Source organism: Myotis lucifugus, unplaced genomic scaffold (assembly GCF_000147115.1).
Source record: "Myotis lucifugus unplaced genomic scaffold, Myoluc2.0 scaffold_122, whole genome shotgun sequence".
Lineage (NCBI taxonomy): Eukaryota > Metazoa > Chordata > Mammalia > Chiroptera > Vespertilionidae > Myotis > Myotis lucifugus.
Window position 1 is genome coordinate 2,154,377 of NW_005871170.1, and position 16,046 is coordinate 2,170,422.

At 37.1% G+C, this 16,046-nt stretch overlaps 1 protein-coding gene across 4 annotated transcripts in view; it reads right to left on the minus strand.

Annotated features, from left to right (window-relative positions):
- Positions 1-16,046, minus strand: part of CDKAL1 (CDK5 regulatory subunit associated protein 1 like 1) — a 628,254-nt gene that overhangs the window by 440,031 nt on the left and 172,177 nt on the right. For all 4 annotated transcript variants that reach the window (XM_006093745.3, XM_006093747.3, XM_023758088.1 and 1 more), the window contains one exon: positions 15,217-15,313. In XM_006093745.3, coding sequence (XP_006093807.1) covers positions 15,217-15,313 — 97 coding nt within the window. The remainder of the gene's footprint in view (positions 1-15,216; positions 15,314-16,046) is intronic.

A 16,046-nucleotide genomic window follows, 5' to 3' on the forward strand; every position in this document is an offset into this window, starting at 1 on the left:
TCAAACAAAACAGAAATATAAAGCAGAAATAAAGTAACCCATAACATCCTCCATGCTCCATTTCCACTCCTCAGATGAATCACTCATAATTATCTGATGAGTAGATACCAAGACATTTCCAAATGCTAAACATTTATATACAGGGTAGATAAGAGTTAATTATTGTATTATTATTTATTAATTATTATATTAATTTCCATATGAATAGACCTGTCCTTGATTTGTCTGACATTTGCCTCACCCTTTATACAGTAGCCCCCTTTATCCATGAGATATATGTTCCAAGACCACCCCCAATGGGTACCTGAAATCAAAGATAGTAACAAATTCCATATATATTGTCTTTTCCTATACACATATACCTATAATAAAGTTTAAATTATAAATTAGAGACAGTAAGAGATTAACAACAGTAACCAATAATAAGTGGCTAGAGGGTGGGTGGCATATACAGCATGAATACTATGGACAAAGGGATGATTCACATCCCAGAGGGCACAGAGTAGAACAGCGCAGGACGGCATGAGATTTATTTAAGAACCACACAATTTACAACTTAAGAGTTGTTTATTTCTGGAAATTTCTATTTAATGTTCAGTGTTTAACCATAGGTAACTGAAACTGCAGAAAGCAAAACCATGCATAAAGGGGTCTAATCTATAATAATAAAAGCATAATATGCTAATTAGACTGGATGTCCTTCTGGACACCTTCCGGACGAAGCCGTAGCTGTAAGAGAAGCCTGGGTACCAGGTGCCTGCTGGTGGCCAGACGGAAGCCTGGGTCCCAGGTGCTGGAGGGAAGACGGTGCCAGCAGCCAGGGTAAGGAAGGCCTACTCTTGCAAGAATTTCATGCATCGGGCCTCTAGTATAATTATCCTATATAATAAAACCCTAATATGCTAAGTGTCCAACCATTCGCTATGACGCACACTGACCACCAAGGGGTGGACGCTCAACACAGGAGCTGCCCCTGGTGGTCAGTGCGCTCCCACAGGGGGAGCGCAGCTCAGCCAGAAGCCAGGGTTCATGACTGGTGAGTGCAGCAGCAGTGGTGGGAGCCTCTCCCACCTCCGTGGTAGCCCTAAGGATGTCCAACTGACGGACATTCCCCGAGTTCTCCCGGACTGCAATAGGGTGCAGGCCAGGTTTAGGGACCCCCACATCCCGCTCCCCCTGAGTGCATGAATTTCGTGAACCGGGCCTCTAGTATTCTATAGTTTTTTCTTCTTTTTTTTTTAGTTATGAGACATAAATATATGACATATAAAGTAGACCTGTCCTTGATTTTGTTTTCTATACATCATCAGTATATAGGCCTACTTCATTCATTTTACTAGCTCCCAGAGTCTCCTGTACAGATATACCATAACAAACATTAATCTCATTGCATTAATGGGCCTTTATGTTATTTCTAATCTTCACTATACAACAATGCTGCAATGACCTCAACTGAGACCCAAAAAATACCTTTAAAAAAAAAACTTTACTAAAAATGCAATGGCAAAACTCTTTAAAATATTCCTTTGCCTTAGTGCAGCGGTTCTCAACCTGTGGGTCACGACCTCTTTGGTGGTCGAACGACCCTTTCACAGGGGTCGCTAAGACCATCCCTGCATATCAGATATTTACATTACGATTCATAACAGTATCAGCACATCCTCAAATGGTTAAACGTAAAGTTACCATATGATCCAGTAATTCCAATCCTAGATACACATCCAAGAGAAATGAAAACATATTTCCACACAAAAACTTGTAGACAAATGTTCATAGCAATATTATTCCTAACAGCAACAACCAAAAGTCCCATCAACTGACAGATACAAGTGGTATATAAAACCATAAAAGAGAAAGAAGAATTAATATATGCTAAAATATTATGGTAAGTAAAAGAAGCCAGACTAAAAAAGTCAAATATTAAATTTCTATGTATATGAAATGGCCAGAATAGAAAAATCTTCAGAAACAAAGTAGATTAGTAATTGCCTATGGATAGGTGGTGAAAGAAATGGAAGAAACTGCTAAGGAGTATAGAGTTTCCTTTGGAGTGATGGAATATATTCTAGAATTGATGGTGGTGACTGTGACTGTACTAAAAAACACTGAATTAAGCATTTGAAATGGTAAAATTGTATGGTGTGTGAATTATATTACCAAAAAACTAAAAAGCTGTTATTTACCAAAAAAGTGTTGAGGGTAGTCAAATGTTGTAATGTAAAGGTCATGAAACTCAATGGAAAACTAAAGAAATGTTCCAAATCAAAGGAGTCTAAAGAGACCTGACAGCTGAATGCAGCTTTGGATCTGGATTCTTTTCCTATTAAAGACATTATTGGGACAACTGCAAGATATGAATATGGTCCCTCCCTCCTTTTCTCTAAGCATGTACTTCTCGGGTGAGGATACAAAAGAAAAAGAATCAGAAAAATGTGTATATATAAAAAGAGAATTACCAAATTTGTTAAAAATTAACATTTGGGGAATCTGAATAATGAGTAGTATATGATAATTATTTTTGCAGATTTTCTGTGAATATAAAATTACGTCAAAATAAAAAAAGTTTTTAAGTGAAATACATGTGCATGTCTAACAGAGATTGTCTTTCACTTGGATGGTCTCATAGAATTTGCATGAATGTATACAGCTCAAAATATAACCTCTGATTTATACCAGTAAAAGTAATTGATTACATTTGCCTTTGTGGCAGAAAAATAAATACTGGCCACACGTGATTATTTAATCACTAGGTGATATGAGGAAGCTCTAATACAGTGGTTCTCAACCTTCCTAATGCCACGACCCTTTAATATAGTTCCTCATGTTGTGGTGAGCCCCAACCATAAAATTACTTTCGTTGCTACTTCATAACTGTAATTTTGCTACTGTGATGAATCGTAATGTAAATATCTGATATGCAGGATGTATTTTCATTGTTACAAATTGAACATAATTAAAGCATAGTGATTAATCACAAAAACAATAAGTAATTATATATGTGTTTTCCAATGGTCTTAGGCAACCCCTGTGAAAGAGTCGTTCGACCCCCAAAGGGGTCGCGACCCACAGGTTGAGAACTACTGCTCTAAAACTTTAAAAATAAGGGTCTACCAAATTTGAAGCAAAATATTTTAAAGTATTTGATTACAAACAAGCATTTTCTGAAAATAGTGTGTTATTTCCATTTTTTTTAAGGATGAAATTGGAGGAATGGATGATAGGGAGGAAAAAAAGAAGGGGAGACAGAAAAGACAGAGAAGAGTGGGAGTTAAATGGAAAAGGGAGAAGTTAGGAACCAAAATAAAAAGCATGGGATGAGAGACAAGTAGAGAAGATAAAACAATCATGAGAGAAAGAATAAACTCCAGATTCACATACAGTAAAGAAGAATACATTGAATACTTTCTGGGAATAAAAGAAAAGCTGTTCTTAATTAATACTATAAATTGTAGCCCTCAATACACAAGAGCTTAGTCTCTGGCATATAATTCAAATAAAATAAATAAAACAGTATCTTGTGTCCTCCAGGCACTTAGTTATAAATATACAGAAAAAAAAGACACGCAGTACGTTCTATTACTGACTCCATATGTTCTCCACAATGAAAAAAGGAGTTGGTGAATAAACAATTCATGAATAATATTAATGAGTCATTCTGCTGTAGAACTTTTAAAAGAAATCCATAAAAATATTTTATTCAACTATTATGAACCATTCCACATTTATAACTAAACATATATTGAAGAAACAAACCTATAGAAAGTCATCTAAAGCAAATAAAGGTGCTATTCAGAAATTCCCTATTGTTTAGAGCAGTGCTATCAAAAAGAATTTTCTACGGTGATGGAAATGATTATATGCTGTGTGTTGTCCAACATGGTAGCCACACTGACTGGGTATTTGAAATGTGGCTACTGTGACTGAGGAACTAAATTTTAACTTTAATTAATTTAAATAGTCATGTGTGGCTACTGATAACCACACTGAAAAGTGGAGCTCTGGAGTATGGCTAAATTGGCCCCCAATTTGTGGTAATTTGTTATGGCAGCCCTAGGAAGTAATACATATCCCAAGAACAATTTTGCCAAGTTGGCTAAAAAAAAGGTCAGTCAGGGAGCAAACTGATACTATTCTGCAGAGGTTCTGCTTTAGTATACTAGTATACTTGAAGTATCATTTTGTCTGAACAACCAGTAGCTAGATAAGTTGATGACTGGTAATAACACAGTAATAGCTAACATTTCTTAAGCAATTACTATGTCCTACGCTCTGTGATAACACAACACATGCACTATCTCATTAACCCTCAGAACATTCCTAGGCTAACCATTACCGTACTCCTGAGGCTTAGGGAACTGAAGTGCAGGAATATCCAACTCAATTCTTGCCTAGTAGATCTCATCCAGGACTGGCACATACGTGACACATTTCATGAATCTCCCTTTTCCTATATACATGAAGGCCATTACTAAACAATCACAGAATGCTAGCCAGTGAACCTGGACTTTCAAGAGACCCAGGCAACAACTATTCCCCCAAACTCTCCCCGACACATCACTACTGGCATTCATGCATTCCCTTGACAAATATCTATTAACCACCAACTGTTCTAGGAATTGGGGATAGAATGATGAAAAATACCACATCCATGCTTCATAGAACTTATATTTTAATCATGGAGACAAACATGTAAATAACTGAAAATGTTCATATCCTATCATGACAGAGGCTATGAAGAAAAAAAATAAATTTTAAAAAAGGGAAAAAAAAAGTCTGTGAGTGGCAGGAGGTGGAGAGAGCAATTTTGCAATAGTGGTCCAGGTAAACCTCGGAGTAGGTAGCATTAATCCTGGGGCCGGGATCCTAAGACAGAAGCATCAACATGAACCTCCAGGGGGAAGAACACATAAAAGAGACATGATGGGAAGTGAGGTGCATGCAGAATGGAAGGAGATGGAGTCAAACAATTAAGGGAAGATATCAGGGGTGGGCAAAAGTAGGTTTTAGTTGTATGTGAAACACAGACTTTATTCTTGTATAATTGATTCTTGTATTATGAACAACTGCAGACCTACTTTTGCCCACCCCCTGTATATGAGACCTTGTAGTTCATGCTATGCATTTTAGATTTTATTCTACTAACAAAAGGAAGTCACCAGAGGGTTAAAGAACAATCTTAACAGCATTGCTGTGGCTAATCCTATGGAAAATGTGCAGAGACTACTCTTTATCCACATTTCTCTGTTCCCTGGTGTGAGTCTTTTTATACTTACCTGAATCGGGTTGGGGTTTTACTATCCCTTGATTGTATCCCAAGACATCTCAAATCCTTCCACAAGTAAAAGTATACCTATATTAAATATACACATAAACCTAGATGCAAAGGAACTTTCTCATTAGCTCTCTTAATTTTGATTGTATATAAATAAATTAGGGCAACCTGACATCATTCTAATTAAGAAGTATCAGATCAAAACTTTAAAACTACCTAAAAACTCTACCAACCTTTAAAAAAAAGTTTCTTTTTCTATAAGAACAATACACATAAAGAGCCTTTTCTATCATGTGTCTGCTCAAATTTTTCACTTTTACAATAATGAAAGATTGATCCAATAATCAGCATCTAACAGGTTAAAGTTCAGTACTGGCATCTCCATAAAAATATTTTTCTCTCTAAAAATTTCTCTCCAAAAATTTTTCTCCAAGCTGTTAAGAAAAGTCCTTACCTCTAAAAATGATATTTACTAGTATTGGAAGAGAGCTCAATTTCCACATCTCTTCAATTTGGGGAAATCCATAGCAGTCACTAAACTAACAATATCTTTAACCCTACTAGATGAAAGATTTCCTGAATTCACAAGTCTGTGAACAATTTGCTAATGAGCTAAACAAAAGAGCACTTGATACTATGCTACATGGGGTTTAACTCTTTGAACATAACTTTCTCATCTCCTTTCATCTTCTTTCATCTCTTCTCTGAGAAAAATTCTTCCCCAATAGTAGAAACAGCCCTTTCATCAAAAATTATATGACAGTACATTCCACACATGGCTAAAAGCATATTTTCTATCTGAATGGTACCAGTGAGTGACTAACACTTAGTAAGAGATAAAAACTACTAATTGAAAGATGAGGCCAGGCTAGATGATGCCAGCAAAATGAATATCAGTACCAGGAACTTCTTTCTCATAAATCCAATTAAAATACTTACAAAACTTTCTATAGTGGGAAAAAAATCTTTAAACATTTATAAGAAAATTCAACATGCTAAACTCAATTATATAGAGAAACAATATTTGGAACATCAGAATATTATCATATTACATAATAGAGCATGTTATAAAGTAAAAAGTTATTTTTGAAGTGATACTAAAGTTAAAAACAGTAATATTGGAACTAAAACAGAAATATACATGAGAGATGTAAAACATCCTATATAATAAAAGGCTAATATGCAAATCGACCGAACAGCAGAACGACCAGTCTCTATGATGCGCACTGACGACCAGGGGGCAGACACTCAACGCAGGAGCTGCCCCTGGTGGTCAGTGCGTTCCCACAGGAGGAGCACCGTTCAGCCAGAAGTTGGGCTCACGGCTAGCGAGTGCAGTAGCAGTGGTAGGAGCCTCGGACATCCTCCAAGGGCTTCCAGACTGCGAGAGGGCACAGTCCAGGCAGAGGGACCCCCCCCCCACCAGTGCACGAATTTCATGCACCGGGCCTCTAGTCAACTAATAAGCACGCTATATGTAGCAGGCAGAATAATGTTCAGACATCCTAACCTCAGAATAGTGAATATGTTACCTGACATGGCAAATGGATTTTTCAGGTGTAACTAAGAACCTTGAGACGATGAGATCAGCCTAGATTATCCAAGGGCCACATCTATTCCCAGGAGTCCTTAAAGGCTGAGGAATGGCATTGTTCCCTTAGGTTGGGAGGAGGCCACAAGTCAAAGAATGTGAGTGGCCTCTAAAAGCTGGAAAAGGGAAGAACAAGGACTCTCCCCTAGAACAACCAGGAAAGAATGCATCACTGTCTTGACTTTAGTCCAGTAAAACCCATGTCCAACTTGTGATCTCCAAAATATGTGTTGTTCTAAACAACTGTGTCTATGGTAATTTGTTATGGGGCTTACAAAACTAATATACCAATTAACAAACAAACTCATGGTAGTTAGCATCATAAAAGAGGGAAAGGAAAAATTAAAAAACAAATGCTGCTGGAATAGCTAGGAACAATATGGAAAAATTAAGTAAAATGTATGCATACATTATATTTAACAAACATTTACTCAACAATTATTGAGTCAGACACTGTACTGAGTATGGAAAGTAATGTAAAAATGTAAAATACTAGCAAAGAAAAATCTCTGGCTTTATAGAGCCTGTAAGTGTCCTTCATAGTAAACTGCAAGTAGATTGAAGAGTTGAATAAATCATTTCTATTCTTTAAAAAACAGTTTTTAAAAACAGATTTAGTGGAATAGGATACTTTATCAGACCGTTCCTAGATCCTGGGAATATAACTTTTAAGTTTTGAAACCACAAAAAAAAATTACCCACTTATGCCCCAACAAAATATTCAGGTTTTCTACTATACCAAAAATTTGAAAGACAATGAAAAACGTTGATAAAAAGACAGACAAATCTTTCTTCAAGTTGAAAAAGACTGATTTTTCTACTGTTGAGTTGTAGGAGTCCCTTATATATTCTGTATACAAACCCTTTTAGGAGCTCTGTGTTTTGCAAATATTTTCTCCCAGTCCATGGCTTGTCTTTTGTTTTTCTTAATAGCATCTTCTGAGAGGCAAAAGTATGTCATTTTGATGAAGTCCAATTTATTAATTTCTTTTATTTCATGTCCTAAGAAATAGTTTCATGTCTGTGTGTGTGTCCTACCTAAGAAAGTTTCCTAACTCAAGTTCCAAAATAGGGGGGGTGGGGGGGCAGGAGTAGTAAAAGACTTGAACACTTTACCAAAGACATGGATGGCAGATAATCACACAAAATATGCTCAACAGCACTAGTCAACAGAGAAAAGCAAATTCAGACCACTACATACTCAGTACAATTGCTAACATTGAAAAACTGGCAACACCAAATTTTGGTGAGAATGTGAAGAAAGTGGAATTGCTGGTGGAAATACTTCAGCAGTTCCTTAAAAGGTTAAGCAGATGGCCCTAGCTGGTTTTTCTCAGTGGTTAGAGAGTCAGCCTTGGACTGAAAGGTCTCGGGTTCAATTCCGTCAAGGGCACATACCTCGGTTGCAGGCTTGATCCCTGGCCCCAGTAGGGGTGCGTGCAGGAGGCAACCAATTGATGTGTCTCTCTCACACGAATGCTTCTCTCTTTTCTACCCTTCCCTTCCACTCTCTATAAAATTCAATGGAAAAAAATATCCTCAGGTGAGGCTTAAAAAAAAAAAAGGTTGAGCAGATGCTTACTATGTGACCATACAATGCCATTCCTAGGATTTACCCAAGGTAATGCAAACATACCCACACAAAGACCTATCTATGAATGTTTATAGGAGCTTTATTTTTAATAGCCAAAAACCAGAAACAACACAAATTTCCACCAACTGGTGAACAGATGAACAAACTGTGGTTCATCACACAGTGAAATAATTCTCGGCAATAAAAAGTAGTGATTAACAATTACAACAACATGGATGAATACTGACTGCACTATGCTAAGTGAAAAAAAGCAAGAAACAGGTAATATACAATTCCATTTATATGACATTCTGAAAGAGGCAAAACTACAGGGACAGAAATCAGAACAGTCACTGCTGAGGACTGTGGGTATGTGCGTTTGGTCGGGGGATGGGACTGAGTACAAAAGAACACAATGGAACTTTCCAGGACAAGGGAAATGTTCTAGGTCTTAATTTGGGTGGTACTTACACAACAGTATGCATTTGTTAAAATTCATTGCAGGCAAATTCACTGTATGCTAATCATAGCTCAATAAATCTGACTTAAAATAAGAAAATAGATTACTATCAATAACTTATAAGAAAATAATTAACAGTTAATAAATGGCATACAGAAATAACTGCTAGATTACACCATTTCTAACCCCACCCAGTCCTTCACCCTCTCCTGTTGAGTCTGAGTTAAGCATTACACTGAATGTAAACTCCACCTCTTCACCTTGCACTACTCTATCACTCACCTGCACAACTCCAAACTAGGCCTCTTACAACTACTGCCTCCAAGTTACACTCCTTCTCCCTTCCAGGCATTCCTAAACACCCAAGCTTTTCCTTAGACATGCTGATGTTGCTGCTCAAAAGCCCTTTCTCCATTCATCAAACCACCACTCAGATATGTTTTATTCAGCTCTATTTCTCTAGAAAATAGTTTCATTCTAGGCACATAGTGGATTCCACATAGCTTCATCCGCATGCTCAATTCTACTTGTACATGAATCAATGTTTTTTAAAAAGCTAATACTGAACCACTTAACTATGCATGCTAACCACATTACAGATATTACCTCATTTAATCCTTACAAAATTCAGGTTCTATTATTATCTCCATTCTACAAATGAGGAAACTAAGGCACAGAGAGGATAAGTAACTTATACAAGGACAAACAGCTAGTAAGTGGTGCGGGAGGGATATGAACCTATGTAATCTAGCTCCTGAATTCAACTTAACTACTCTTTTTATAATTCAATAGGTGAAAAATGTGTACACATATAGGTAGATGCATTAGAAGAGGCCTTTAAAAAGATAACAGATCTAGAAAGGTATAAACATGAATGGGCTTTTAAATGTATATGTCATTCTGTTATGATATTGCATTTTTTATAACAAGTTAAAAACAAACACAATATCAAAAGAAGAAATATTAGGAGACATGAAGTCGTGAAAGACAGGAACGGCCCTGTTTCTCAAGCTTCGCACTCAATATCAATGCCACTATTATTGTGACACTGTTTCACTTTTACAATATGGTATATAACAGAAAATTCTCAAATATAGCCTCTTTCAAATGCTGCTTTAATTATACTTATAATTATACATAAAATTTCAAAATAAAGTGTTTACATTTGAAATGGTCATCATGCTGCTTGATTTTTCAGTATCAGAGCAGCATTCCTGAAAAGATGTTTAAACCACTGCAAATCAACCGAGTTAGAGGCCCTGAGATAAACGGACACCTGCGTTAAGCCACATTTTTCTTCAGCTCTCCAAAGAAAATGCACCTGCTTGCAGGGCTCACAGATTGCACATCAGGAAGTTTTGACAGTTACAAATTTTCAACATCGTATATTCTGCTGTGAACTGCATGTTTTAGAATATTACAGCATGCGCATTAATTTGCAATTTATTTAGGATTTCTAGAGAAATTATACAATTACTACAAAGATAAGCCTAATGAATCAATACCAAGATCAAGTTCAAATGCAGTCCTTGTTTATTAGCACAGAGAAATTTATACAAAATGTACAGGTTTTGTAAACATGCTTTCCTGTAATAGTAAAAACCCCACCTTCCTAATAAATGTCATGCCTATTAATACAGGCTACTGTAATAATTGAGAAATAGCTTAAGAAAAACTCAAGAGAATAAATACTATTTCACCCATATATCCTGAACACAACTCCTAACCAATGAACACAAACTGTATTTCCATCAGAGCCTTACTGAGAATTTCCCAACTAATCAATCTCCCTGTGGTCTAGGACCCATCCCACCACATTCTCTAGGAGGCTGGAAATAATCTAGGCTCAAACCAGATGTCTCTCCCAAAACTGGAATGTAAGCTCTATGAAGACAGGGATCTCTGATTTTACAGACTGCTGCATTCCTACCACCCGGAACAGTACCTTGCACATAGTAAGCACTCAGTACACACTTCTGAATGGAAATAAGAAGATGCAGCAGCCCCAGGATCTGAAGCCAAACTTTCTGAGTCCTGAAATCTACTATTTTTTTTTCTACCAGACTTTATCAGAGAACAATTGCTTTCTGGTTGTTTTAAAAGAAACTTTCCCGCCAACAAATGAGCTGAAGAGAAAGAGAGGAATATTCAATAGGTACAGTCACAAGATCATGACATTACTACCTAGTTAGACACCAGTAGCCAATTTAAACATAATCTTTATATATATAAAAACCCTAATATGCAAATAGACCAAACAGTGGAACAACCAAACAAACCGCTAGGATGTGCACTGACCACTAAGTGGCCCGTGCGGAACATGGCGGGCATCAGCAGCAGACAGCAGAGTGCAGAAAATTGCGGGCGTCGGCTGCGGCGGGATGGTGGAGCAGGTGAGCAGGGGCATCAGACAGAGGTGGGGCACTGGTCACTGTCACCAGGACGAGCCTCTGGTGGTTACTGAAAATGCTTTGCTCCTGCGCGCCACAGTCCCGCCTGACCCTCGCACCTGCTGCTGGCACCGGCCCTGCTCGCACCCGCTACTGGCACCAGGCGCCGTTCCCAATCTCCACTCAGGGCTTCTCCATCTCCCCCTGCTCCTGAGGGGCGATCTGGACAGCAGCCATGGCTAGCACGCACTGACAGTGCCGGCCCTGCTCGCACCCCTACTGGCTTCGGCCCCAATCGCTCTGCACTATAAGCAGGTGCGAGCAGGGCTGGCAGTCAGCGTGTGGGAGCAGCAGCAGCGGGAGCGGGGCTGCCAGCAGACAGAGGACCAGGGGCCATGGCAGGAGGGACCAGGCAGGGGCACAGAGGCTGGGCCGAGACCCGCCCCTGTGCCCACTGCAGCCTCGCGGCCCACAGTTCCTTTTAAGGTGCACGAATTCGTGCACTGGGTCCCTAGTAGAAAATAACAGGAAAAAGATGACACTGCATGAAAACTCATTCCAAGGTGGATAGCTAACCATAACTATCTGCCAAAAGGGAAATAAAATTTTTCACTATAAAGTAAAATGTTCCAATAGTGAAAAAATTTAAAAGATCTTGATTGGTTACCTACAAATACATACATTTTAGACAGAAAAATAAAAAATTCATTTAATCATTCTAGGAAAACTGCTTCAGTTTTTCTTTTCTTTCTCCTCTCCCAATGTGAAAAAAAAATTAGACAGCTCTGTGCTCTAGGTTACTGCCACCAAAGCCAGGTCTGGACCTAGAAGTTGATAGGTTTTACTTCCATTTCCTTTCCGGGCACCACCACACAAATAATATTAATCACAACTAGATAGTTTCAGAAGGCAGCAAGACAGATAATGAAAAAGACCCAGGGGTCAAATCACCAATTATTATGTGCCCTCACCACATTGCTATCTCTGATTATGAAAACAAATTAAATGCCCCATTTCTAAAGGTTGATATTGATGGAAATTAACATGTTACAATGGTATCTTTCTTACTTATCAAATCTTTTCTCAAATGCTATGAGCATTTGCAAACATGGGATAGTATGTCTTTTTAACGCAGGTGTGCAATAAGTAGCTTGCTCACCCACTGATGCCCAACTAAAGGCAGCTTTTTATTTCAATCACTTGGTCAGCAGAACTGACACATCCTCCCTGAATTGTGGGGTGACAGAGACAAATCCCAGCAGGAGGGGAAAGCACAGAACGCAGTTACAGCTGTTCTTCCTTCCTCCTCTATTAACACCCTCTATCAGAGAAATTCTGTGAGGGAAATTCTGTGAAGGAATAACAGTTTTCATCCAGTCTGTAAATCAAATGTGCAATACAATTCCAAACACTCTCCAAGAAATAGTTTCCGAAATCACTGAATTTAAACATCTTCATATTTTTTCACACTTCAGAATTGTTTTTCCTTTGTATAAACCAATATAACTCATTTTTTTATTTCAATGTAGCTCATTTTATTTCAGAAGGTTTCTGATTTTATAACAATTCTAACATTCTATTCAGAAACAGTCTCTATAAATACCAATTTTAGATTATTTTGGTTTCCTATTCCAGATTTTTCTTCCCCTGAAATTTTTGGTTCTGTGGACATAATTTTCATATAGAGTCAGTTATGATAGATGTGTCATATCACTATTATATGCTCTATAAAACGATGTTGACAAAGAATAATCTTATAGTTAAATAATAAATACTAAAAATAAAATTAAACTGTGAACCATTTCTATTGATAGTGTGATTCAGCTTTTGGAGACTTTTCACAATACACTGATTTTAATCTAAAATAAAAACCCCTTTGTGAGTATTAATGTGTGATGTATATTTCCTAAAAACCAGAAAATACTGATATCCAAAAATTAAGAATAATTAAGTATATTATGATATATCCTTCAATAGAATAGTAATGAAGAATTTAAAATAGTTTAAAAACCTCCTGGTATAAAAGCTTGTGGAAAATAAGAAAAATAGTTTGGAGATTATAATTAACTAAAATATGCAAATATTAGAAGTCTGAAGAGGATAAGCAAGGTTATAATTATTGTGTTAGGGTGATGGAGTTATGGATTTTCTTTCTATTCACTTTTTAAAACATGTGTTCTTAAGTTATTTTTCCAATTATAAAGGAGCCAAATAAAATAAATCTAAAGAAGTTTAAAGGTAATACAATAAGACCAGGTGACAGAACAAAGAGGGTGCTAGATTAAATAGAAAAACAAAGTTTAGCTGTTACAGCCATGGGTTTACATTATCCCTGAAAATCGTCTTCCACATTAACAGCACTATCTTGAGAATCTCCCCTGCCTCCTAACAGACACTAAGCTCTTTACTGCACACAATGGAGTTCAGGAAAACGTTACCATATGTACATAGAGAAGAGGCTTTTGCCATACGAAAGAAATTCTACTATTCTGGTAACTTAATTCCTTGAGATGAAATCTAAGATGAATCCCAAGCTTTTACCACATTCCATCTCTAAAACAAAATTCTAACTAGTTTCCTATTTCCCTAACACAGCAGGATTATGTTTACGAAGAAAGTTAGACTGACATGAAAAGATAACTCCGGAGTCCATATTCATTTCAATCCTTAAACCAAGAGAAATCAAAATGTAAACAGACAAATGATGAAAACAAACTAAGTTCCCAAACATTCAGGTTCTGTTTGTTTAACATGAGAATGTTTGCTCAAAGATTATTAAATCTGCTAGTGGGGCAAGGACCTCACAGCAGAAAACAAGTTTATTACACTAAGAATACAGTATAAGAACCTGTCATTGGTACATCAAATCAGGAAAAAAACAATAAATCTCAATCCAGGTGACAATTATTCATATAAATTTTTTCTACAAACATACAATATTTTTATGTTTTTTGAAACCTAAAGACTGTAAAAGATTATTGATGAGCACACTGAATGATGGGAAGATGAACCACCACCACATGATCAACAAATAGTGACTGAATGGGCATCCTGTGAATGACGATAGCCACAAGAATAAGAGATAGTAGGTAGCAATCTTCCGGTTTCCCAAACTGACTGCCCGACAGCGGGAAAAGTATGCCAACAACACAAGTACAAGGGAAGATTCCTTCATTCAGTCGGTCAGTCACCCAACGTTTACAGAGGGCCCACTGCATGTCAGGCATCATGGGAAAGCTGAAGAAACACGTGATGGTTTTAAAACAAAAATTGAAGAGCTGTCATCATGAAGCTAATAATTTAAACAGACAGGTATGCTTTAATCAAAAAATCATGTACGTTAACCCCAAAATCACAACTCTGCAAAAGGCTGAGAGAGCAAATGGCAAGTAACTGCACAGTAAGCAAAGGGAGCCTCAACACAGGGTTATCCAGGACTGCACAGAATTGTCAGCGAAGGCTTGACAGAATGGTAATGTTGAAGCCAAGACTTCCGGAGGGTGACTGAAGGGAAGTGGGGCATTCCAAAAAAGGCATGTAGGTGTACCCAGATATACTGGGAGACGACAAGTCGTTTAGTGGGGTTAGGAAATTATAACGATATGGCAATATCGAACAGGCAGGCAAAGACCAAGTTATTATTAAGGGACTTAAATTCCATGCTATGACTTATTTATTTTGTTAGTTGTATGTGTGTATATGTGTGTTTTTGTTTTTGTTTCATGAGATAATCTAGAACATGTTTTTGGTGCTATGATGAAAAAGTTACACAGATATGACAAAATTTCACGCAATCAGGGAAGTATATTGAGGACACTCATAACTATAACACAGCATGTAAGTAAAGTAGAAACAGAAAATAGAGTATGGAGTTATTTCGTGTTTTAACAACATAAGACTTTCCTTTTTCCCCATCAGGTATAAGCTTACCCCTATGACACTCAGTCCTTGCAGGTAGTCCTGGCGCGGCTGGGCTTGAGGAACACATCCAGCCAGCACTATCTTCTTGTTCTCCTCTTGAGCTCTTCTAAAGATTGAAGAGAAGACAGTGTGAACTCCTTTGCTGGTAGGTATACCCGTGCAAATTGATGGTAATGCATATGAAATTCTCTAAATAATAACAAGCCAGTCTAGCATGAAACTGGATTTTCTTACAACTGTTTAAAAAAAACATAGTAAGACTTCTGTATGTGTCTATCATACCATAGAAGAGATAGTATAGGAAGTATTCAGAGAATGATTAAATGAATGAATGAATAGGCAGAACATAAAATACTATTTTAACAGCACCTATAAGTGTTTCATTTCAATAACTTAGAGTACTTCGGTACAATTTTTCCACTTGGAATCCTGAAAAAAACTTGTTAACAAAATCAAAAAGATCTGACTTCTGTAGATTGCTTAACATATATCCAAGAAAATAATTGCCTGCTTCAACCACCTGGTTTTACCTTTTTATCAGTACCAAGCACATCATTGCACACAAATAGTTTTCTTGTAATAAATGTGAAATACCTTATCAAACAAAAAAATCTTTCCATTTACTTTAACAATCTGTACAAGAAGTAACATCTGGTTTCCACAAGAACTGCAGCTGTAACATGGAGGATCATTGCCAAACATCCAAGAAAGCCTGTGAGGTCACCAATAATTAAATGCAAATAAAAAGCCTGCTTCCTATAAAGTGAATAAGTTACTTAATTATTATGTACATCTAAGACATGATGGTATTTAAGGAAATAGAGTAAAAAGGAATATGT